Source organism: Chiloscyllium plagiosum, chromosome 34 (assembly GCF_004010195.1).
Source record: "Chiloscyllium plagiosum isolate BGI_BamShark_2017 chromosome 34, ASM401019v2, whole genome shotgun sequence".
Lineage (NCBI taxonomy): Eukaryota > Metazoa > Chordata > Chondrichthyes > Orectolobiformes > Hemiscylliidae > Chiloscyllium > Chiloscyllium plagiosum.
Genome location: NC_057743.1, coordinates 39,753,278 through 39,779,991, shown reverse-complemented (window position 1 = coordinate 39,779,991; position 26,714 = coordinate 39,753,278). Strand labels below are relative to the sequence as shown.

At 39.6% G+C, this 26,714-nt stretch overlaps 1 protein-coding gene across 9 annotated transcripts in view; it reads right to left on the bottom strand.

The window, feature by feature from the left end:
- Window positions 1-26,714, bottom strand: part of mib2 (MIB E3 ubiquitin protein ligase 2) — a 212,291-nt gene that overhangs the window by 126,646 nt on the left and 58,931 nt on the right. For 8 of the 9 annotated variants that reach the window (XM_043676270.1, XM_043676267.1, XM_043676262.1 and 5 more), the window contains one exon: window positions 16,258-16,589. The exons of the other annotated variant lie outside the window; for it this stretch is intronic. In XM_043676270.1, the coding sequence (XP_043532205.1) occupies window positions 16,258-16,480 (223 nt within the window). In that variant the 5' untranslated portion in view covers window positions 16,481-16,589. The remainder of the gene's footprint in view (window positions 1-16,257; window positions 16,590-26,714) is intronic. 9 annotated transcript variants of the gene reach the window in all.

Below are 26,714 nucleotides of genomic sequence, written 5' to 3'. Positions count from 1 at the left end.
GGGAAACCAAACTCAAAGCAGGTGGATACTTTGTGAACCACCCTTATTTAGTTCACAAGCATAACACTGAGCTTACAGTGGCTATAATGTCAAGGACTGTCATTCTTCCCTCCACCCTTGAATTCAGCTCTTTTGTCCATGTTTGATCCAAGGCTGTAATGAGATCAGGAGCTGAGTGACCCTGGGGGAACCCAAACTGGGTGTCACTGAGCAGGTTATTGCTGAGCAGGTGCTGCTTGATATTCCTGATGAAGGGTTTTTGCCCGAAACGTCGATTTCACTGCTCCTTGGATGCTGCCTGAACTGCTGATCTCTTCCAGCACCACTAATCCAGAATCTGGTTTCCAGCATCTGCAGTCATTGTTTTTACCTTGCTGCTTGATAGCACTGTTGATGACCCCTTCCATCATTTTACTGACGATCGAGAGGGGCAGGAACTGACCAGGTTGGATTTGCCCTGCTTTGTGTGTACAGGAGATACTGGGCAATTTTCCACATTGTCAGGTAGATGTCAGCGTTGTAACTATACTGGAAGAACTTGGCTAGGGAAGCAGCAAGTTCTGGAACACATATCTTCAATACTATTGCTACAATATTGTCAAGGCCCATAGCTTTGGCCTCTAACGGTTTCTTGATATCACGTGCAGTGAATCAAATTGGCCAAAGACGTGCACTGGAGAAAGCTGAGCTGGATAACCCACTTGGCTCTTCTGGTTGAAGTTTGCTAGAAATGCTTGCACGCTGATATATTGGTCTCTTCCATCTTGAGGGGGGGGGAAATCTTTGTGGACCTCGTCCTCCAATGAGAGGTTTAATTGTCCATGATCATACAGGACTGCATGCGACAGGATTGCAGAGGTTAGAGATTTGTTTGTGGGATTACTTCATGATGATGCAACCGCAAACATATTCAATGGGAGAAGTAAAACAGATACCTTCAAATTCTGGACTGGGGTCAGGCAAAGCTGTGCAATAACCTCCACACTATCTACAATCTATCTTGCAACACTTTAATCTCAGTTGCATCTGTGCCAAAAATTAAACAGACTATAGAACCATCAGCTCCCGGTCTCTTCTGCTCACTGGTTTCCCCTTCCAAAGTCACAGTGCAAGTGGAGGGTTCTGGAGATGAGCACTGAGGCAAAAAGAGCAGCTTTGCTTTGTGGAAGGTGAGCTGTGAGCTGGAGAAGCAAAATAGAGGTCAGAGATCCAGAGGCCCTAGGTCAGAAGGTTCGCAACAAGATGGAGAATGAGGGAATGGTGGAGGCAACTCCAAAAAGGCATCCATAAGGTCACATCGACACACGTCAGCACTCCCAGTAAGAAGTGACTTTAAACCAAAACTCCCTACACTCATCAGGAATATGGGTCCCATTAACCGGCTGATGTCAAAGCAGAACAAATTAAAACAGGGACGTACTGTATTTAGAAAGTAATTTGTCAGTTCAAAGTATTTTCACTCTATCTCCCTTAGAATGTATTGTAACAGCAAGTGCAAAGGGTATAAGTAACTGAGCTCCAGACTTCAATACACTGAAAACAACAGGAACTGGGTGATCCTAAGCCCACATCTACAGCCACTCCCTTTAGGGAAACATCTGTTCGAGACTTCCCCACAGACTGGGGAAAACAAATGTACACAAAACAGGGCAGTATTTATATACTTAATAGTAAGGTCCTGGGACGTGTTGCTGAACGGAGACCTTGATTGCAGGTTTATAGTTCCTGCAAAGTGGAGACCCAGTTAGATAGAACAGTGAAGGCGACATTTGGTATGCTTGTGTTTATTGGTCAGTCATGGAGTATAGGAATTGCGGTTGTACAGGACATCAATTAGGCCACTTTTAGAATACTGGGTGCAATTCTGGTCTCCCTACCATAGGAAGGATGTTGTGAAATTTGAAAGGGTTTAGAGAAGAGTTACAAGAATGTTGCCAGGATTGGAGGGTTTCAGCTATATGGAGAGACTGAATAGGCTGGGGCTATTTTCCCTGGAGCATCGGAGTCTGAGGGGTGACGTTATACGGGTTTATAAAATCATGAGGGGCATGGATAGGATAAATAGTCAAGGTCGTTTCCCTAGGGTGGGAGACACCAAAACTAGAGAGCATTGGTTTGAGGTGAAAGGAGAAAGATATAAAAGGGACCTAAGGGGCAACTTTTTCATGTAAAGGGTAGTGCACGTATGAAATGAGCTTCCAGAGGAAGTGGAGGAGGCTGGTACAATTGCAACATTTAAAAAGGCACCTGGATGGGTTTAGAGGGATATAGCCCAAATGCTCGCAAATGGGACTAGATTTACCTAGGATATCTGGTCAACATAGATGAGTTTGACTGAAGGGTCTGTTTCTGTGCTACACAGCTCTGAGACTCTATTCCTGTGTAACCAGCAGCGTGTAATGCTTCGTCCAGAATTGCAGGTTTGAGATGCAACAATTCCAAATACAATTCAGATTTAGAATTTTAGACCAGTTTGAAAGCAGCACTGTACAAAGTGGCACAAAACCATGCTGTCTGAAGAGAGAGCTGGACAGAGCTTCCACAACAGCAATCAGACTTCTCACTAGTGATCCCAAACATGGTTTCAATAATGGAGAAAGTGAGGTCTGCAGATGCTGGAGATCAGAGCTGGAAATGTGTTGCTGGAAAAGCGCAGCAGGTGAGGCAGCATCCAGGGAACAGGAGAATCGACGTTTCGGGCATAAGCCCTGAAGAAGGGCTTATGCCCGAAACGTCGATTCTCCTGTTCCCTGGATGCTGCCTCACCTGCTGCGCTTTTCCAGCAACACATTTCCAGCTATGGTTTCAATAATGGCATCTAGTTTGTCATTGTACAAGGGCTTACACATCTGCAATCCATGATTATAAAAGACCTACTGGATGCCCTCAAAATGGGGATGCAGAGACCCAAATGCAACATTTTTTTCCTTTTAGCTAGCTGCTCTACTGTTGTACAGTAGATACAAAAAAATTACAAGTAGTTAAATCTGCCCGTCTGCTTCAAATAGCTCAAACTATCATTTTTGGGCACCGACTCAACAGTAACTAGAGGCCAAATCCCAGTATGCACAAGCATGCAGAGGACAAGGAAATAGGCAAAGTTGAAAATTGTGTTTCTTTTGGTGGAATTAACATTCATGCAATGATAGGTTTGTGGTCAATTATACAGCAGATCCCAGAATGACATAAGCATTTTGCAACATCATCTCTCTTTGACACGGGCAAGTTATTTTTATGGAAAGTTAACACAGGGATCTAGAGGCCATTCAGATTATTTAAAGTTTGGAAGGTATATATTTCCACTGTGAGCTCTAATATAAGCAAGCCTCAATATGAACTCAAACATAGGTCAAGGGAAATAGCAGGGAATGTTCAATACGGTGGGACCTCCAGGAAGAGATGTGGCTCAAATAGGCAACACTGCACACAATAGGCTGAGTCATAGATTGAAAATCTAAGACCATCCCACTATCCAGACTTGATTCATTTTGGAAACTTAACTGGATGTGATCATATCAATACCATTCTGCATTGTTGGATACCAATATTTTGTTATAGAGTCAGAGTCATACAGAATGGAAACAGACTCGAGTCCAATTCATCCACCCCTACCAAACTAAATTAGTCTCATTTGCCTGTGTTTGGCCTAATCCGCTCTAAACCTTACCTATTCATGTACCTGACCAATTGTCTTTTAAATGCTATAAATGTACTTGCATCTACCATTACCTCTGGTAGTACATTGTGTGGAAAAGCTGCCCCTCAGGTCCCTTTTCAATCTTTCTCCTCACCTTATACACAATCCCTCTAGTTTTGAATGCCCCAACACTAGAACTGGCTCAAAGGTAGAAGACAGAGGGTGGTGGTGGAGGGTTGTTTTTCCAGACTGGAGGCCTGTGACCAGTGGAGTGCCACAAGGATCAGTGCTGGGTTCTCTACATTTCATTATTTACATAAATGATTTGGATGCGAGTATAAGAGGTACAGTTAGTAAGTTTGCAGATTACACCAAAATTGGAGGTGTAGTAGACAGCAAAGAGGGTTACCTCCGATTACAACAGGATCTTGACCAGATGGGCCAATGGGCTGAGAAGTGGCAGATGGAGTTTAATTCAGATAAATGCAAGGTGCTGCATTTTGGAAAGCAAATCTTCAGAAAAGATTTACAAGATTATTGCCAGGGTTGGAGGATCTGAGCTACAGGGAGAGGCTGAACAGGCTGGGGCTGTTTTCCCTGGAGCGTCGGAAGCTGAGGGGTGACCTTATAGAGGTTTACAAAATCATAAATAGGCAAAGTCTTTTCCCTGGGGTCGGGGAGTCCAGAACTAGACGGCATAGGTTTAGGGTGAGAGGGGAAAGATATAAAAGAGACCTAAGGGGCAACCTCTTCACACAGAGGGTGGTACGTGTATGGAATGAGCTGCCAGAGGATATGGTGGAGGCTGGTACAATTGCAACATTTAAGAGGCATTTGGATGGGTATATGAATAGGAAGGATTTGCAGGGATATGGGCCAGGTGGGACTAGATTGGGTTGGGATATCTGGTTGGCATGGACGGGTTGGACCGAAGGGTCTGTTTCCATGCTGTGCATCTCTCGGACTCTAAAAAGATGTTCTTGCGTTACTGAACTTTGCTATCTAAACATGGCATTACTGCCTTAAAAACAATAACATTTGGATAGATTTGTTGTAATTATTTAAAGTTAGGTATGTTACCCATTAACAGAAGTAGAAAAAGCATGCATTAACTCAAAACAATCCAAAAGCCTGATATCAATCAGAAACCGAACTACCTTTCATATATCATGAATATTTAGATACCAAGTATAACTGTATGAAAGTAGTTTCATAATTCAATTGTGAAATATTGATCCAGAAACGTGTGAGCTCATGAGTGTTTTCTCCATGGCTAAATAATGAGGTACCCAGGATGACAGGGTTCAAACCTCAAGGCAACGCGGTCACCTGACAAATAGGAACAGGAGACCAAGATACGACCAGATCACAGCAGTACGCAGGGATTGCTCCACAGCTTGGCTGCAGAGTCAGGGATCGGGCCTGCAAATAAAGAAGGCAATAGGTAGGAGGGGGTGGAGGCAGCAGATACAAATTCTTTCATTTTGGGCTCAGACGAACCACTGAGCCAAGGTCCACATTCAGGTAAATTGAATATATTCCTAGTTGATGCCTGCTCCCATGCAAGTGCAGCCAGTCGGGTTAATATCTTATAAGCAAAGGGGCTGCCAACAGATATTCAGCCCCTTATTGAATGTTTCAATGCCCATTTCAGATGTGGGCTTGTATTTTTATTTCCTTACTCAATACAGTGGGCATCACGTTTCCAGTCATTGAGACCATCACTATTTTTCTCATTTTTGGTTTGGAACTGAAAGTTGCAGTTGAGAACTGAACTTTATACAGCAGCTCATTTATGAAAAAATGATTGAACAAGATAAAGATGTTTGCTGCAGGGAACTGTTCTGGAAAAACAATGTAGGTTAATTACTGCTGTATGGATAGTGCGGGTGTTTCAGCCCTAAGCTACTGCTGTGCTGAGGGATAGCAGCTAATTGGATGCTGAATCTGTTAGTCAAGGAAGAACGGGTGCTGGACAGCCAACTACAGCAAATGTTAGAAAACAGTGTGGATTTTGAACAGGCGGCTTCCAGATTTTGTTCTGGAAGCTTCTAGATGGCGTTGCTTTTTGGTTTTGCACTCTCTAGTTATTTACCTGCTATTGACTTGTTGAAAATCAAGAAAAGAATACCAGTTTGTAAGAAATAAATAAAAGTCTCTGAAGGTCTTTGGAAGCTGTTTGCATTGACCAGTGAACTTGGAATTCAAACAAGTTATACAGTCCAAGTTGCTGTCATACAACCCATCATCCTGGAATTTTGACAAGGCCAGTTTCATTACTGAAACAGTTACCAAACTGACAAATTACAATTCTTTTATTCTTTCTTAATTTATGCCTTACTTATACCGGTTTGTCTGCCAGTGAGAGTGGGAGCATATGATCAAAGAAATTTGGGCTTAATATCGTAGATATTAGTTAGATTGTCTTTTAGTTTATTTGTGTGCTGCTAAAATTACCTTTTTAATAATAAACTGTTAAATTCTGTTCAAGTTGTAAACATTGAGTCCACGATCTGTTATTTGTAAAGTCTGGTTAGGAACAACTGAGCAATATTGAGAGTCACTGAACATTTTCATTTCACTATGTTGCAAATCCAATGATAGTGAGGCTGTCTTGGTTAGATTTGCTATCCATGTCATAACAGGCACAACCATGTATGGATGTGAATATAGGAGGTATGCTTAGTAAATTTTCACATGATACCAAAATACGTGAGGTAGTGGATAGTGAAGAGGAATATCTCAGGGTACCACAGGACCTTGATCAGGGAGTGGCAGTTAGTTTAATTTAGATAAATGTAAGTTCATAGAGTCATAGAGACGTACAGCATGGAAACAGACACTTCGGTCCAACCGTCCACGCGGACCAGATATCCCAACCCAATCTAGTCCCATCTGCCAGCACCTGGCCCATATCCCTCCAAACCCTTCCTATTCATATACCCATCCAATTATCTCTTAAATGTTGCAATTGTACTAGCCTCCACCACTTCCTCTGGCAGCCCCATCCATACCCGTACCACCCTCTGCATGAAAACGTTGCCCCGTAGGTTTTTTTTAATATCTTTCTCCTCTCACCCTAAACCTATGCCCTCTGGTTCTGGAGTCCCCGACCCCAGAGAAAAGACTTTGCCTATTTATCCTATCCATGCCCCTCAATTTTGGAAACCTCTATAAAGGTCACCCCTCAGCCTCCAACACTCCAGGAAAAACAGCCCCAGCCTGCTCAGCCTCTCTCTATAGCTCAGATCCGCCAACCCTGGCAACATCGTTGTAAATCTTTTCTGAACCCTTACACGCTTCACAACATCTTTCCGATAGAAAGGAGACCAGAAACGCACGCAATATTCCAATAGTGGCCTAACCAATGTGCTGAACAGCCGCAATATGACCTCCTAACTCCTGTACTCAATACTCTGACCAATAAAGGAAAGCATACCAAACGCCTTCTTCGCCTATCTACCTGCGACTCCACTTTCAAGGAGCTATGGACCTGCACTCCAAGGTTTCTTTGTTCAGCAACACTCCCTAGGACCTTAATAGTAAGTGTATAAATCCTGCTAAGATTTGCTTTCCAAAATGCAGCACCTTGCATTTATCTGAATTAAACTCCAGCTGCCACTTCTCAGCCCATTGGCTCATCTGGTCAAGATCTTGTTGTAATCTGCGGTAACCCTCTTTGCTGTCCACTACACCTCCAATTTTGGTGTCATTTGCAAACTTACTAACTGTACCTCTTATGTGCACATCCAAATCATTTATGTAAATGACAAAAAGTAGACGACCCAGCACTGATCCTTGTGGCACAGCACTGAGGTGCTGCATTTTGGAAAGGCAAACCAGGGCAGGACTTATACACTTAAATGGAAGGACCATGGTGAGTGTTGCCAAGCAAAGAAACCTAGGAATTCAGTGCATAGTTCCTTGAAACTGGAGTAGCAGGTCGACAGGATGGTAAAGGCAGCATGTGGCACACATGCTTTCATTGATCAGTGCATTGAGTAGAGGAGTTGGGAGGTCATGTTGTAGCTCTTCAGGACAGTGGTTAGCCCACTTTTAGAATATTGCATTCAGTTCTGGTGTGCCTGATATAGGAAACATGCTGTTAAACTTGAAAATGGTTCGGAAAAGATTTACAAGGATGTTACTGGGTTTGCAGGGTTTGAGCTATAGGAAGAGGCTGAATAGGCTGGGGTTGTTTTCCCTGGAGCATCAGGGGTTAAGGACTAATCTTACAGAGGTTTAAAAAATCATTAGGGGCATGAATAGGTTGAATAACCAAATTTTTATTTTAAACCAGAGTAGGGGAGTCCAAAACTAGAGGACATTGGTGAAAAGCGAGAGGGGAAAATTTTAAAAAGGGATCTGAGGGACACTGTTTTCATGCAGAGGGTGGTGTGTGTTTGGAATGAGCTGCCAGAGGTGGTGGTGGAGGCTGGCATTCAGTCAGTAAAACCTAAAAAAGGTGGTTTTTAAAAGAGATTCCACTGTTTTGACACAAACTATTCAGCTGTAAAGAGATAATGGACCTGTATACTTTCAACTGGTGAAAGCCATTTTTAAAATGGTTAACAAATTTTACTTCTTAGCAAAATTTTTATGCAAACTGAGAATGCCATCGCTGGGAAAGCTTCGTTTGGCAGAAATAAGTAAATTATAGCAATTACAACATTTAAAAGGCATCTGGATGGATACATAAATAGGAAGGGTTTAGCAGGATATGGGTTAAATGCTGGTAAATGGGACTAGCTAAATTAAAGATATCTGCTGGGCATGGATGAGTTCCATCGAAGGGTCTGTTTAAGTCATGAACTCTTCAATCATATACACAGTCTCCCTATACAGTACATACACTTGCTAGCAAAATAAACACTTTCATATTTTACATTGATGCAACATTAATTTACAATTAAAACTAATGGGCAAATTCAAAATCAGTGTCATTATTTGTAGATTCTGGTTTGTTTATCACACATGTACATTCAAATATTAAATTACAACGGAACTATTTGAGATTAGTTTTAACTTAACTCACAGGCTAAGAAATCTACAGGATCAGGTTGCACATTAGTTTTGCATCTAGCCAACGGACCGCTGGTATGTGTAACTTCAGGGTGGCACCAATACTTAGTTTTCTGCCCAGCAAGTTAGGCTGAAATTGTGCCCATTATGACTATTACAACATATGGAATATCTAAAGAGGAGTCTGAAGAACACATCTGCCAAGGTAGAATTTCTATCAAGACAGGCAACTTAGACTTTATTCTTTTGCAGACATGCAATCAAAGATCTGACTCTTACCAGATTACTGAATGCAAATTACAGTACATTCAAGGGACAATCAGAATTAGGTTAATTCACAAGGAGCTGTTCTCACGTCAGACAAATGGCTCAGCGTTTATCCAACAAATACCTCAGTCATGAAAGAACCCTGATCGGTGCTAAATTCACAACAAAAGCGATAGTTTGCCTCTGCACTTCTAGGCACGGTAAATCAGCCATCATCTTGAACTGAATACCATAGGAAATGCAAGTTAGCTTGGGTGTCAGATGAGGACAGTGTAGGGTTTTACTGTAATGTGACCTGCAGTCAAACACCTCTACAGGAGGGGACATGGGCAAAAATAAAAGCATCATGATCTCAAAGGAATAGTAATTATATCTACTCAAAGACAAATTTCAGTCAGTAAAACATACAAATGTGGCTTTTAAAAGTAGTTCCATTGTTCCAACACAAACTATTCAGCTGAAGAGATAATGGACCAGTATACAATCAACTAATGCAAGTCAATTTTAAAAGGTTAAATTAACAAATTACTTCTTAGTAAAATCTTTATGCAAACTGAGAATGGCATTGGTGGGAAAGCTTTGTTTGGCAGAAATAAGTTTACAATATGAAGTTTTTAATTCTGTAGATATAAAAACAAACATGGAAAGCCTTCCCTCTCAGGAACTAAAACAATAAAAAATTAATTTCACGCTTTCTCTCATAGGTTGAATTTAAGAAAAAAAAACTTCACAGCCTTAGTGTCGCAAAATAGTTTGCATCATTATAGAAATTTGGAAACGTAGTTACTTGAAAGTAGAGATTGGACCGCTCCAAACTGATGCAGGAAGGCTAGTGATGGGCGATAAGGAAGTAATTGAAGAACTTAAATATTTTGCGTCAGTCTTTACAGTGGAAGACATGAGTAATATCTCAACAACTAAGAAGAGTCAAGGGGACAGAGTTGAGTACGGTAGCCATTGCAAATGAGAAAGTGCTAGAAAAGCTAAAAGGTCTAAAAATTGCTAAATCTTCTGGCCCCAATGGACTACATCCCAGAGTTCTGAGGGTGGAGGCTGAGAAATAGCAGAGGCATTGGCTGTAATCTTCCAAAACTCACTGGAGTCAAGGAAAGTCCCAGATGATTGGAAAATCGCTGTTGTAACCCCTTTGTTCAAGAAAAGATGGAGGCCGGGACTTTAAATGTCTTCAAGGCAGAGATTGATAAATTCTTAATCTCAGAAGGAATTAAAAGTTATGGGGAGAGTGCAGGTAAGTGGCATTGAAATGCCCATCAGCCATGATTGAATGGCAGAGTGGACTCGATGGGCCAAATGGCCTTACTTCCACTCCTATGTCTTATGGTCTTATGGAAATGTAGGAAATACAGGAGCCAATTTATCTGAAGAAAAGGTCCTACAAACAAGAATGTGATTGACTGGATCATCTGTATTTTTGTGGGATTATTGATGGACAAACACTGCTCGGGACACCAAGAAGAACTACCTGGTCCTTCTTTAATACAGTAGCATAGAATGTCCTGAGGCGTCAGTTGGGCTTTTAGTTTAACATCTCATCTGAAAGATGGCACTGTTGACACCCCACAGAAAGAGATAATTTAGTTGCATAAGGTACAAAAACAGAAATTGATGGAAAAGCTTAGCAGGTCATGTCACTGGACACGAAATATTAATTATGATTCCTCTGCGCATTTGCTGCCAGAGCTGCTGAGCCTTTCCAGCAACTTCTGTTTTTGTTTCGGATTTACAGAATCCACAGTTTCTCTGGCTTTTATTTAGTTTCTTAAGGCGCCATTTCTTTCAGTCCTGCATTGGAATGTCAGATGAAAATGCAACTTTTTTTCTACAATGGGGAGACTAGACCCAATTTTGTTTAGAAGAAGAGCAAGTTTTTTTTTAAACTGCCTTTTACAATACAAGATTGTACGTTATATAGAAGGTTGCTCAGATGATGAAATGTATTGCATAATTTGGCTCGTCAGGAGAATTTCTAACTGATGATTTTTAATCCATCAAGACCTAGGTCTGATCAACAGCATTCCGCTGGATATTAGCAAGAAAGTTTATTCATACACACGTTGTTAAAAGTAACCTCTTTGTTTGACAGGCCAAGTTAGTTGATTTGTACAACAGGATGACCTATATTATGTTTCTTGCTACGGCCACAAAATTTTGATCATGCATTCTGGAAACTCACTGTACTACAGCAGAAAAAGTGCATGGGTAATTTGGACAGTTGGTAAGGGAAAAAAAAAAATCTCTTATTCCCAATGGCCCCAAAACCCTTCCTCCACATGACCTGTTCACAAAATACCTGCGTTGAATCCCAGCAGGTTAAGTCTACTGAATAGCAGGGTGTATTTACAACTAACCTAGTGCTGCAGCTTACTGGCAGACCAACAAATTTCACTACATTGTAACAGAACAAAACAGAATGCAACTTCACCTTGCCTTCTTGTTTCGTGTAATTTAGGTTAGGAACTTTGTAAAGTTCACTTCAAACCCTTAAAAGTGTCATCAAGGTATTTAAATGTGCAGTTCTGATGAGATATGTTTTGCTAAGACACTACCAACGTCTAAGTTTGTGCCAGACCCATGGAGTATGTCCATTTATTTTGGATCATTGTTCTGTTTATATTTAATTAAAAGCAACATACGGTGCTTGGTGACCTGAAACAAAAACAAAATGCTGGAGAAACTCATCAGGTCTGGCAGTGTCTGCAGAGATGGCGATAAAGGTGGTTAAACATCAAGATGGACGACACAGTTCTTGGCCTGAAGTTGTTGAGATCAATGTAGACTCCAGAAGACCGTAAAGTACCTAATCAGGAAATGGGATTATGGTTGGAACACTGCAGCAGGCCCAGGACAGAAATGTGAGCATGAGTGTAAGATGACTGGAAGGTGAGATAATACATATGGATTAACTGGCAGTGTTCTGCAAAGTGGTCATCCAGTCTGTGTTTTGGAGTCTCCTCAGTGTACAGGAGACTGCACTGTGAGCAGAGATTGAAAGAAATCAGAGTAAATCACCGATTCACCTGGATGGGATGTTTGGAGCCTTCAACAGTGAAGAGGGAGGAGGTTACAGGATGAATGTTACACTTCCTGTAATTGCAAGAGAAGATGCTAAGAGAGGGGGATGAAGTGTTGCAGATGAAAGGAGAAATGAACCAGTTAGTTGTAGAGGAACCTGTCACAATAGAATGCTGACAGGGGAAAAGATGATGAGTTTAGTGGGGACATCATGATGGAATTGGTGGAAATAGCAGATGATGATGTTTTGAATGCTGGTGCAGTGGAAAACAAGGAGTCGGAGAACCAATCTGCTGCAGTTTCGAGGGGGAGAGGAAGGGGTAAGGCCAGAAATGTGGGAAATGTTTACCTCTTACAATGTGGATGCGTGTGCATGTGAGGTGGGAGATCATTGGTTGAGGAGAAAGAGACGCATCAAAACCACTATTAATACAGAAGGTAGCATCATCAGAAGAGATGTAATGGAGACAGTGAAACTGGAGAATGTAAGGGAGTCTTCACAGGAAGTAGATTTTGAAGACGTATTCAAGATAGGTGGAGGAGTTCGTAGGTTTGCAATGAATATTAGTAGTCAGTCAATGGTCAGACACAGACAAGTCAGGGGAGGGAGGAGGAGAGTCAGAGTTGGACGATGTGAAAGCGAGGGGACAAAATTGGAAGCAAAATTGACTAATTTTTCCAACTGCAAATGAAAGCAAGAAGCCGTACCAATGCAGCCAACACTGCACTGGAGATCAGTTGTGGGAAGGGGCCCCCGATTAGAAGTGGAAGGAGGAACAAACCCCAAATAAAGACAATTAGTGCCTATGCAGGTGCCCATGACCACCTCTTATTTGGAGAAATTATGACAAATGATGTTTTCTCTATGAATATCCGTATTTTACATTCATTTGATTAAAACATCCGTCCATCTGAATGTCAGTTACAAATTTAACCAAGAAACTAAAAAGCTCCACCGTTCCTCAGAGAATTCTATTTACACATACAGGACAAGTTGAGCCGACTTGTGTAATAAAACCAAATAATGCACTTACGGAAACTAGTCAAACTGAAAATACACAACCAGATGCAGTGAATTAGTGTACATGGCTCAGTGCCTTCTGCAGCTAATGGCAAGTGCTAGCAATGTCCCTGCTCAAAATAAATACCAAATCATGCACTACAGAGATCTAAAAATTAATTTCAACATCACATGCATGAACATACAGATAATATTAACCGAATCTTTGCAAAAATATCAGACCACAGTACCAGGAATTAAAGCATTCTTTGTCCAAATCTCAGTTATTAGAAGTCATTAATTTGATTCCTTAATTATATTTTAAGAAAATTGTAGATTGCCTGACTTATTTGGAAGAACGTCACAGTTTAGATTGGGCTCTGAAGTAGATTTATGCAGCTTAACAAAATGTTAAAGCAAATATCTTTGATTTTAAATAATGGAAAACAGTTTGTTTACAAAAAGATAAGTACAGCCAACTTTCCAGTGTTTGGAATGCTGGTCTTGAACAGACAACATGAGTTGCCCATTGTGGGTTGCTTGTTCCAATTTTGTACGTGCAGCTAAAGTGAGCTAAAGCCACAGAAAAAGATCTAATGAAACAGCAGTGCATTATGATCACAGAGTATTTGATACTATCTCATTGACATTTTCAGTTTGCTGGATTCTGAATGCTGCATTCATGTCCTTGAAAACACAGTCAGCTAGTCAGTTTCCACAAGATGTAGAAATAGAATATTTGGTCCATTAAGTCCACACCATTCAATAAGATCACGGCTGATCTGATAATCCGCAACTCCACTTTCATCCCTTTTCTCCAGAAAACTTTGATTCTCTTATTGACTGAAAAATCCTGTCAATTTCAGCCTCGAATATACCACCCTCTTAGAGAAGAAATTCCTCCTCATCTATATCCTTACTCTGAGATTGTGCTCTCTGGTCCTACACTCTCCCAGGAGAGGAAACAACTTTTTCACATCTACCCTAGCAAGTTGTCCAAAAATCTTATACGCTTCATTTAGGTTATACCTCATTCTCCTAAATATCAGTGAATTCAAGTTCATACTATTCAACCCTCCTCATAAGAAAAGCACTCCATTTCCAAGTTCAAAACACAAACTTTCTCTGGACTGTCTCCAATGCCAGCACACCTTTCCAAAGGGACCAAAACTGTTAACAGTGTTCTAGGTACAGTATAACTAATGTGTTATGTCGTTTTAGCAAGGCTTCCCTATTTTTATACACCATTCCTTTTGAAATCAAAGACCAATTGTCCATTTGCCTCCCCTAATACCTGCTGGACCCACTTTGAGAGATTTATTCACAAGGACCCACAAATTGAATCCCTCAGTGGTCACAGCTGCCTACAGTATTTTCCCCATTTAAATAATATTCAGCTCTTTTGTTTTTCCTAACAAAATGCACAAACTTAAATTTTCCCATATTTTATTCTCATTCATTTAACCTATACACCTCTGTAGACTCTGCACCACCCTCTACTTGCATTCCCATTTGTCTTTGCGACATCCTCAAACTTGACATTACTACATTCACTTCCATCATCCAAGTCATTAATATATCTCGCCATGCTAATGTACTGTATTCAACATTGTGGCTTATCTAATCAAGCAGCCTTACATACAGTACTGTATCAAGTACCTTTTGGAAATCTAAATATATTACATCTGATTTACCTTCTTGAAATGTTTTGAGGGGTCTGGTCCATAACAAATAAGAATGTGTTGAAGACTTATGAGCCTTATTAGAATATTTGAAAGGGGTGGGAACTTGATGAAAGACTGAACAAACCTTTTTCCCCCACAAAATTCATAAATTTCTTAGGAGCTCTCACATATCAAGAATATGGAATGGAAAACCAGTAAACATTTACCATTGAATTTTTTTTGAACTGCAGGATATCCTTGCAGGTTGTTAACCATTTAAACACATGAATACTTTATGTTGTGTATTGTTGACACTCATTTACAAAAATAATGATTTGAGTACAACTTGAATTTGAAAGATGGTGAAATATGTAATTATTCAATTTATCAGTATGCACACAAAGTAATTTGGATTTTCATTCCCTATTCATTGGAAACAAACTTTTATTCTCTTGAATGGAGCCAATTGGAATGAAAGAGATATCACAAATTGTGCCTATTTTCATCAAATTCTGAAGAGGTAAGTTTACATAATCTTCAGCGATACAAATTTGTGTAATCCCATCCAATAGCCATCTGATAGAACATCTCATTACATAAGGCTCGCCAACACTACTTCCCTAGCAAGTTTTGAGAAGATTTGCAGCTCAGGTTGAGGTTCTGGATGTAGGTTTGCTCGCTGAGCTGGAAGGTTCATTTCCCGACGTTTTGTCACCATTCTAGGTATCATCATTAGTGAGCCTCCGAATGAAGCATTGGTGCCATGGCCCGCTTTCTATTTGTGTCTTTAGGTTTCCTTGGGTGGGTGATGTCATTTCCTGTTCTTTTCTAAGGTTGTGGTAAATGGGATCCACGTCAATGTGTTTGTTGAATGTGTTCCAGTTCAAATGTCATGCTTCTAGAAATGCTCGTGCGAATCTCTGTTTGGTTTGTCCAAGGATGGATGTGTTGAAAAAAAAAAGACATGATCCCCAGGGTGTGATAAATGGGATCCAAGTCTGTGTGTGTTGAGTTCTGGTTGGATTGGTTGGACTGGCATGCTTCTAGGAATTCTTGCATGTCTCTCTGTTTGGTTTGTCCAAGGATGGATGTGTTGAAAAAAAAAAGACATGATCCACTCTCACTAGTATCCTTGCATACAGATAAGGAAGGGCACCACTTCGACTGGGACAACACATCCATCCTTGGACAAACCAAACAGAGAGACATGCAAGAATTCCTAGAAGCATGCCAGTCCAACCAGAACTCAACACACACAGACTTGGATCCCATTTATCACACCCTGGGGAAAAAAAACAGGAAATGGCATCACCACAGGAAATGATGTCACCCACCCAAGGAAATCTAAACACATAAATAGAAAGCAGGCCATGTCACCAGTGCTTCATTCAAAGGCTCATTGATGATGTTTCCCAGTATGGTTACGAAATGCCTGAAAACTAACCTTCCAGCTCAGCAAGCAAACCTACATCCACTACTTCCCTCTTGTCCAGCATTAAATGCACTTCTATCAGCTAACCCAATGTTGTCAAATATGTGAACTGAATGAAAGGACAGGCTAAAGATAGTCAGGTGAAAAATGAAAAAAAAATCATATGTCAAATGACAGAATAGGTGAGGAACTGTCAGCTTACCAATCTGTGCATTGTCATAGAGAAGCAGGTCATAAGCTCCTTGGTAACCTGTCCGATAATTTGTTCTGGTACCACAGTCCCATTGGACCACCACAGTTTTATCTGGTGTTGTAGTACTGCCTTGACGGCCAATCTCGACCACTGTGCCGACATGTCCTTCTCCATCATCCTGGTTCCCCCATTTCCAGTCTACGCCGCGTACAATACGCATGCCCACTTCCATGGTCGTAAATGAGTGACAGGTGATTTTTAGGTCCGTCAAAAAATAAGCATAATATTGTCGACTGCAATGACAGAAGATGCCTCAAAGAAACCTCGGGCTCCTAAAACACCTGAGAAATTAAGACAAAGCTGTCAATCCAATATTCTTTATCAGTCTAAAACAACAGTATTGTGTTCCACATGTACATTCCTCTTAGCTTCAAATTATAAATCATGACAATTTACAGTGCCTCAATTGAACTGAAGATTTAAATATGTTTGCATAAATCCTTGATTTTCAAAGAAAGTACATCAGTAGAATCTGCCTTTCATCAATTCTTGAAGCTTGACAGATCCACAAATACCTGCAACTTGGAAGGAAATAATGACAGAATTGCATCACAAACAATTTCAACCAACGATAAGATAGTAAAGAGGGAATGCTGTATTTTTATGAAAAATATCAAGTCAGTTCAAATAATCATTTGGATACTACTGTGGTTTAATTTGGTCCTTAATCTAACTGTATAGCACAAACAACTAAACATTAAAATGTTCATCATATAGTGAAACCTCTGTTATCCAATGAAATGGAGAGAACTTACAGGATCAGTGGAAATGAAGATCAATGCTTACCCATTGTTTCTCTTTTATACAGCACAGCAATTCTCCAGGTAACACAATACAAATAAAAAGGAAATACATTGTTGTGCTATTTACCCTTAAAAGTGATAAACTATGAAAACAGACCTATAATTAGGGCAATATTGACAGGGAATAGCTGCTGTGAACATTCTCAGATCACTGTAGCAAAGATTCCCGTACTGTCAATTCAAAGCAAAGGTCTTTATAATTGTAGTGATTTAACTCACAGCAGCACATAGGGCAAAATTCAAGTAACCATTACCCACACAGCAAGCTTTTGATCTCAGGAGAGATGTCTAGAAAACATCCTCACCAGGAGGAATGGAAATGTATTCACTGCCTTTAAAATCCCAAACTGAAATCCCCAAATTACACCTGGCAGTCAATTCATATTGACAAACTCATATGAAAGTACTTTCATAACATCTTCACAACAAAGCATAATTTATATTGTGCTTTCCACAGATTGTTTAAAGTGCGTCACAACCAAACTGGTACTTTTGAAATGCAGTCACTGCTGTTGTAATGTAGAAACATCCCAGCACCTTTTCACACAAAGCTCCAACAAGTAGTAATGTGACGATCATATATCTGGTATTTGTGATTTGATTCAAAATGGGAGTGAAATAACAATTACAAAGACAGAGGAAAAATAAAGAAAAAAATTGGAATTAAATATAATTGTCAATTTCTGAGATATTACAATGAAAGTGAAATCTTGTCCCAATTTGCACGTCATTGGGATTTCCAACTCTCTTTTCCATTTTCACTGGTACATGAAACATGATTCCTTATCATGTCACCATGAAAATGGGTTTTTGAAGCAGCAAGGCTTGGTGCACCATTGATAACTATGATGCAGAAACAAATAAGATATTCCAACTAATGGAATGACGTAAAGCAAACATTGTGAACCCCTAATTTAGGCTACAATGATTACATCTCCATTCTTTTTTCTTAGTACCATATTATATCACTGACTTACCCAAGAAGTTCTAGAACATTTATTGCCAATTCAGTTTTATGTATCCATTTAATGAATATACACTGTCATAAGTAATGGCTGATGAGCTCTAGTGTGCCCACTCACTCCAGGGGACTGAACTCATGGACAATTAACGGCTCCTTGGCAAAACATGTTACACAATGTTGACATCATTAATAAATTACATTATGCATAGAATTTTACCATGGAAAGAATATTCCCTGGAGTGTGCAAAAAAATTGACACACTTAGGGATAGACATCACATTCATCTTCATTAGCTAAATACAGAGAAACATAACGCTGTATGCAGTCTCACATTAAAAGAACCAAATGCTGCTCACGATCACCAACATTCCTTTGAACCTATTGCTTATAGCTCACATGCAAAGTCCAAATATACTGACACAGGTTTGAACAACTGAGGAACAGATAGATGTCCAATATAAAAGATAATGGTCATAGTTCAAATGTGAATGATAAAAGAAAGAAAATCTAATTGATGACAAGTCAGCAACCTGAAACATCAACTCTGCCTCACTCCCCACAAATACTCACCGATATCCTTTGTATTTATTGCATTCTGTTTATTCCAGATTTCCAAGTGTTTTTGCTTTTGATTTTTATTAAACCAGGTTCACATTAGGTTTCAACAATTATCTCTGACACTCAACACTGCTGAAGAGCTGAATCATGGGCGAGGGAAAGACAGAGGAAAGAAACTGTCCCTCATACTGTGCACCTACTAGCCAATGCAAAGTCAATTATCCCAGCAAATAACTCCACTACCTGACTGAACACAATGCATGGATGTGGAAAGACAAGAAAGAGAGTGAAACTTGTAATTATCATTTTTTAAAAGCCTGCAAAACAAGCCTGGGAAACAATGTAGAATAATTCAAACATAAAGCAAAGCAATTCTGGAAATGAGACAGCCAGACCTGTGTGTCAATATTCAAACACACAGCACCTGAAATATAGGGACACTTGAATGAAGTGCAAGTCAGGAAAGCCTTACATCTCAACTCTATCAGCACAATGAAGGTCAGTCGTGATTTATATGCCAGGGGAGCTGTCACCAGGACTCATTATCTCTCTGACATAGCAAAAACATTCCAATGAGAAAGGACTTAGTTGATAGTTTACTCCAGATGAGCAAAAGCAAGATCTAAGAGCTGTCTTCATACCCAAGTAAATATTAGACAGGAGAAGTACATTTCGATTGGCTTTTGTAGTTTGCCGCTTACATGATATCTGAACTGGAGGAGTGAAAGGAAGTTGCAGAGGAGTCCACAGCAGCAATGTAAAAGTAATTACCATCAAGAGAAAAGATAATATGCTAAAGATTATCAATAGCACAATGTTAACGTTACACCACTGAAATTTCTAAGCAGATGGAACGTTTGCTACACTACATTACAGACCAAGCACATGCCACCAATAGCTTCTTTCGAAGCTGAATGTTACTTACTAGGATTTATCACTGTTCACTTCTTTTACTCAAGACAAACAATTATCACCAGAGAGCAAAACTGTTGCTTTCCATTTAATTACAAACTATAATACTGTGGATATAAATTAATAAATTTTACTGGTGTTAAGTCAACAATTAGCCCAGGATTGCACTAACAGCAACTGAAGATAGATGTGCGCACACATTCAATCCATTATCAGTTTCAATCTTCACAAAGACATGGGGCTGGAACTTATTCTGAGCAATGTTATTAACATTTTGGTGTTCCACTGAAGTACTCTCCAGTAACTTTAAAAGAGCTGTTATTTTAAATAGTTTAACACTTCCATTAAATACCTGAGAGCAGACTTCAATATAAACAGGCTGTATTTTTACAATAAACGTCATTAACATTGTTTGCAAAATATACAAAAACTTTACAGTTTAAATGGAGATCAATGTTTATGTATTTAGTAAACAATACTTAATCCTGGAAGTGTAGTTAATATTTGTATTTTCATCATTACAAAGCTTTCTGGTTTTTGCCTACACTCTCATGGATATTACTGCAAATCAAATAGAAACTACAAACTTTGGTATTCAAGAGATTTTCATTTAATTTATCCAATCTGCTTTCAAAATTCACAATAATGCAAATTCAATGAAAACATTACAAATCATGGTATTTTAACACCATAATCAAGAGGTACTTAAAATACATACTTTATCTGCAATACAATTAATTTGATAAAGATTTATCCAGTATTTACTTTCAGGAGAAATTGGGTCATTTTGGATCTAATTTTTTGTTTGGACAAGCCTCTGAGAACATTTCAGATTCATTCTACAAAGTGCAAACTATCAGACACATAGCAATGGTTAATAATTATACATTTGAAGATAATTTTTTTAACATGTGACATAGCCATAATTTTCTTTAATTATCTGGTCACTGCCGAGTGAGGGATTCTAATACACGGATAGTCCATAGAAATTTCTGAAGTCCATATTCACCCCATTTATGGTTAATATACTACACATGAAATGTCAGTATCTTTGCTGGAGACACGTTCACTGCATCATACTTAGATAATCAAATCAATGGAAGGAAATGAGTCACACGTTAATGGGAAAACATTCGACATTGAGATTGGTCTAACAAGGAATGAGTCGAAAAAATACAGTCTGGAAAAGCACAGCTGGTCAGGCAGCATTCGAGGAGCAGGAGAATCAATATTTCAGGCATAAGCCCTTCATCAGGATGACCAACATAATGAGTCAAACAGCAATTCACCAAGTCTCCTTCCTGAACACCATGTAAACTCACAATGTTATCACCATGAAGTCCAGGGCCAACGGACACACATTAGCGATCATGAGCAGCATTTGGTTCTTTTAATGTGAAACTGGATACAATGCTAAGTTTCTCTACATTTAATCAAAGACAACAGATATAACATCTATCCTTAAGCATGCCAATTTTTTGCACGCTTCAGTGAATATTATTTCCAATGTAAAATTCTATATAATGTAATTTATTAATGATGTCAACATGCTGTGGTATGCTTTGCCAGGGAGCAGTTAATGGTCCATGGGTTTAGTCCATTGCAGTGAGTGGGCACACTAGAGCTCATCAGCCATCATTTATGACAGGGTATACAGACATAACCTATAATCTCCCTTATGAGACGCACACCAGTCTGATTCGGGGAAACATATCACTGCTCCTTCATTGTCACTGGCTCAATTCCTGGAAGCTGGGAAAAAGTTTTGTCATAGATGAAAGCCGAAAGGAGAGCTTTCATACAGAGCACGAGAGAGCAAGACAAATGTTTTCAGGAAGGAATTCCAGAGTTTTAGGTCGAAGCATCTAAAAAAGTGTGGCTGCCAATGGTGCAGCAATTCAAATCTGGGATGCTCAAGATTAGAAGATAACAGAAGGCTGCAGAGCTGGTCAAGATTGAAGTTTGGAAAGAGCGTAGCTACAGAGAATTTTAAAATCAAGATATTATGTTCGTTAGCACAAGGATGATAGAGGAACAGGAATTACAACACAAGTTAAGACATAGTATCAGAATTTGAATTACAGCATTTTTAAGGTTAAACCACAGAAGGCCATCCAAGAGTGCATTGGAATAGTCAAGTGTCAAGGGAATAAAGGTATGAATAAAGTTGCAGCAGCAGATGAGCTGAGACCGGGGCAAAGCTGGGCAATGTCATAGGGATGAAAATGGACAGTCATACTAATGGGGCAAATGTGTGGTTGCAAACTCGTCTCAAGATCATGACTTAACTGGTTTGGTCTCAAACAGTTGCCAGTATGAGGGATGGAGCCAGTATGGAGAAAATGTGGCAATAGAATTCAGTGACTGGAAAAAAATGGATTTAGTTTTCTCAGCATTCAACTGGAGGTAATTCCTGATTATTCTGTGCCGGGTGTCTGATAATTTAACAATACTGAAAAAACCAACGTGAAGTAAGGGTATCGTATGAAAACTAACATCATGAGACAGGCATTGTAAATTGGAGCGTTGTTGAAATAACTTGGTTGATTGAACAGCTTATAAAGCCATTGTCAGGAAGAGCAGGTTCAGTTTAGTTTCTTCTGGTCTGGTTCATTCTAAATTAGATCACTATGTGCTCCAATATACACCCATGTAACTTGTGTTCATTATGCAATCTCTCATTAGCTGCGTAAGTTACGAACCATACCCATATAATTAGCTTGCAAACTGCAAGAACATTTCCCCTCTTTCAATTGTCACTTAAGCATGTGATCAAAAACAAAAAAATAAACTTTAAAGAAAAATACAGGGCACACTGATTCTAACAACAACTGGCATTCAAACAGCATCTTCAACATAGTGAAGCCCCTTGGGACTTTTTTTTCCCTGAAATGAATCAGATCAAAAGTGAGAAAGTATTAAGAGTTTGGTGTTTGGTCAAAGTAGTGTTTGGAAGTAGAGGCTAAAGAAGCAGCAGAGGGTTTAGGCAGGGAACATCAATAAATAGATTGTAGACAACTGAAGGAAAAATAGATGGGAGGAAGCACAAAAGGCCAGTCTGATTCAGGTGTGTAAATCTCTCTTTTTCAATACATAAATATATATTAAAAAATAGAACTGATTTTGTATTTGGAACTAGTGACATGTGGATTTTGGTGCATGTATTAGGGAGATTTAATTATCAACTTGTCAGTCCTTCTGGAACAATATTTTTAAACCAGAATGAGAAAGAGAGTAATAAAACAAAAAAAAAACAACTATGGATGCTGAAAATCTGAATCAAAAACAGAAATTGCTAGAGAAACTCACGTCTGGCAGCATCCATGGAGAAAAATCACAGTTAACATTTCAGGTCCAGTGACCGTCCTTTAAAACTGAAGGTCCCTGGGATGATGGAAACGTGCTTGCATTAGACAGTTTTTACATGCAGTCAGTGTACAGCTTTAGCTTGCTTTCTGTTTAGAAGGGTTGGCTTTTTTTTTTGCTTAGAGGAAAACATCATTGTGATTTTTTGATTTACAGTTTGCAGAGGTCCTGGTGGAAGTTAGATATATGAAACTTCTTCCTGAAAAGGAGACATCTTAGAACTGTTAGGAAATAGTGTGCAATTCCCAAACCAGAAGTGTTTAGTTAGCACCCAGAAGGGTTTACAGAGGAACCTCAATTATCCAAACGATCAGGCGGGTTATAGCCAAACAGGTTTATTTGGCATCAAAAGCTTTTGGAGCGCTGCTCTTTCATCAGGTGAAGTGAAAGTTTGAGATTTCAAATAATTGCATTGGACATTAACATAGCAGGCCTGAACAGATGGATCAAAAATAAAATCTACCATCAGCCTTTTTAGTTTATTTCATATGCCTCCTAGTTTTCCAGGAGTTCTCTGTTCTGGACCCCTAAAATTTCCATACCTCCAGAGTTCTTAACTTCTTGTCATTTAAACAATTCCCTTTTCCTCAAATCCAAAGCAGATGACCTTGTAGTTTTCCACAATGACCTCAACCTTCCACAATCCTGCTCACTCACATAAATATTCCTTTATAAGTATACTCCGTATAATGCCATACAATCCAAATAAAGTCAAACATTAAAATGAAGTATTCAAATGTTTAGAGCCAAGCAAGAAAAGATTAACTGACCTATCTAATAGTAGTGAGGAAAAAAAAGTCTGCAACTCATTGTGGCAAAAGAATGGTTACTGGCCAATTCCATGTGACTTTTAATCACATTGCTAGTAATGGAACTCTGCCAAGAGATAATACATTACAATGAGACTGAAATGGAGTATGCAGACCATGAAAACTGGAATAAACATCTTGATTATTGTCCCCATTGCATTCTAGTGGAAGAATAGCCAGTACTCTCACTGTTTAAACTCAGAAATAAAGAGCAACAGCCTGGTTGAGTAATCCAGGGGAAAACATCCTAGGCATGTCCTGCTCTGCATCATCATTACCAACTCTTCAAAATCGCAAGAAGTCAAACATTAGAATCACATTTTTTCAGCACGTTGCACTAATTGACACAATGACAGATTCAGAAGCTGGGATCAACTTTCATGCAACAATGATTTTTATCCTGGTTGCTGAACCAATGGGCTACAGTACTCAGGTTTTATCCCACACACAGCAGCAGCAGCTGCTCTCGACAAAACTTCTGAGGTTAGCGTAATTACATATGCAATGAGAGTGCTCCTCCAGCACTGGGCCTGCCACAAGACCAGCAGGATTTCCCATGCAGCATCAGCACTTCCAAGGCTGATGCTACCAAGAAAAGAGAAGGTGGCCTTTGCAAATACAATCTGAGACTTGCCAAGAGATCATGTTCAAAAAATAATGCAGATGCATAAAGAGAATTGCATGTTCAATAAAACAGATTTTAACATTGTTGTTTTTGGGGCTGGGCTTCTCTGACAAGGTTACTGTCCATCCTTAATTATGCTGTTTGGGAGGTATTCCTGGATTATCAGCCAGTGACAGAAAGAACTGCAAAAGTCAAGATGGTGGGAGCCATGGAGAGGAACTTGTGTGAGTGAGTGTGTCCCCATGCACCCGCTTTGTCCAGACATATACTAATGACACAACACGGAGGTGAAGTTTTCTGGAGGGTGAAAGGAAGGTCCTGCAAGTCAAGAAAACTCAAGTTGATTCCATTTTGCTATTTATGGATAAGAAAACCATGGGAAGAGTAGGGAAAAGTAAAGTTTAGGTCCCTGAAAGGAAAAGTTGCCACCAATCATGACCCACAATATTCTATCTGCTCACAGTCTTTCAGTATGACACAGGTATGCTCTGCAGCATAACAATGTACCATACCAGGGTGCAGTATGACCTCTGCTTGAAGTGATACCTCATAGTAAATTCCTTTTTCACTTCTATGGATTTCCTGCTAAAAATCAACTGCAGACTCCAATTCCAGTCTTTCAATTAATATTTCACAGCACTCCCTGCCTGCTCACACTATTACCAAAGGCCTGGGGCCCTGAATTACAACATTTTCCTCCCCAACTTTGGTCTGCTAAGAGATGTGATGGAGAGAACCTCAAAGGAAGGTTTCATTTTATTCTTCTCGAGTCAGATCAATACAGTTGGAGTGGTACATCAGCAGCAGAAGCATAACAAGTAGACATGAGGACATGGCCGAATCAGCAAGAATTTCCTGTTTCTTAAGACAACACTTCAACCCACTCAGCCTCGAACCTGACTGCAAAGAGTGAAGATATCAGAAAATGAACAGAACCGTCAGTTACTGGTTAATCATTGGGCACAAGCTTGCTCTGACCATATAATGACAGAGCACAAAGCAGCTCAGGGTTACCTGCAAACCAGAAGGATCAATTGATAGCTAACCACCAGTTATTTTATCTCCTAATCCTACAGGGAAAGCAGTTTGAACTACTAGCAATATGGATTTGAAAAATAACACCTAGTCACTGACAGGAAGGACTGAGATGTAGTATTAAGCGTGCATTATGTTGTGTCCAGAGTTTACTTTTAATAAAATGGGATAAGGAATCAGCAGATTAAAAGTTGATCATTCATGACAGCTGCAATATGGCAAAGAAACTGCCAGAGGTAGTGGTGGAGGCTAATACAATCAGAACATATAAAAAGCATCTGGGTGGGTGTATGAAAAGGAAGGGTTTAGAGGGATATGGGCCAAATGCTGGCAAATGGGTATAGATCAGTTTAGGATATCTGGTTGGCATGGACGAGTAGGACCAAAGGGTCGGTTTCCGTGCTAACTCTAGGCCTCTGACATTAACTACAGAAATTATGCAGCAAAAAGAATCAAGCACCATCAACATAAACCTCAGCAACCTAAGATCAAGACTATCTTTTAAAACGAGCATATATATAATAGTGTTCTTGGCCCCATTGTCATGCTAAAGAACATTTACAGAGCCGAAGGTGGAAAAAAATTCAAATTTCTTTAAGATCTTACTGTGGATTCTATTTACTACAAGGCTACAAGATCATGTGATGCTGCATCAGTTCTTATGACAAAACCAGTTTTTAACGTATGAATCTGCACATATCACCTATTAAACACGAGTTAGCAAAGTACTCCGGGAACAAGAAAACTTTGTTAATTTGTGCATTCATTTTCAAAATCTTATTAAAATTCTCCTAATTCACAAAAAAATCTCTACTCCCCAATAAAAGTTATTCAATCACGGTGTGAAAGAAATTCCCGTATAGATTCTCAATTCTCTCGCTCTCATCCAGTTGGACTCAACTCATCAACTAGAAAAAAAGCCTAATACGTCTACATTTTGCCAAGGCTCCAGTAATTATGATCAGAAATCTAATTATTGTTCTTGAAGTTCAGCTCTGTCCAGAAATGTTTAAAAATTCATTCATGGGATGTGGGGGGTCACTGGCTGGACCAGCATTTATTCCCAGAGCACAGTTAAGAGTCAATCATATTGGTGTGGGTCTGGAGTCACATGTAGGCCAGATCAAATGGCTGGGGGGAGGGGGGGAACAGATTTCCTTCCTTAAAGAACATTAGTGATTCAGATGGGTTTTTCCAGACAATTGGCAATGGATTCATGGTGAACATAAGACTCTTAATTTCAGATCTATTACTGAATTCAAATTCCACCATCAGCCATGGCAGGATTTGAACCCAGGTCCCCAGGACGTTAAATGGATTTCCGGATTAATAGT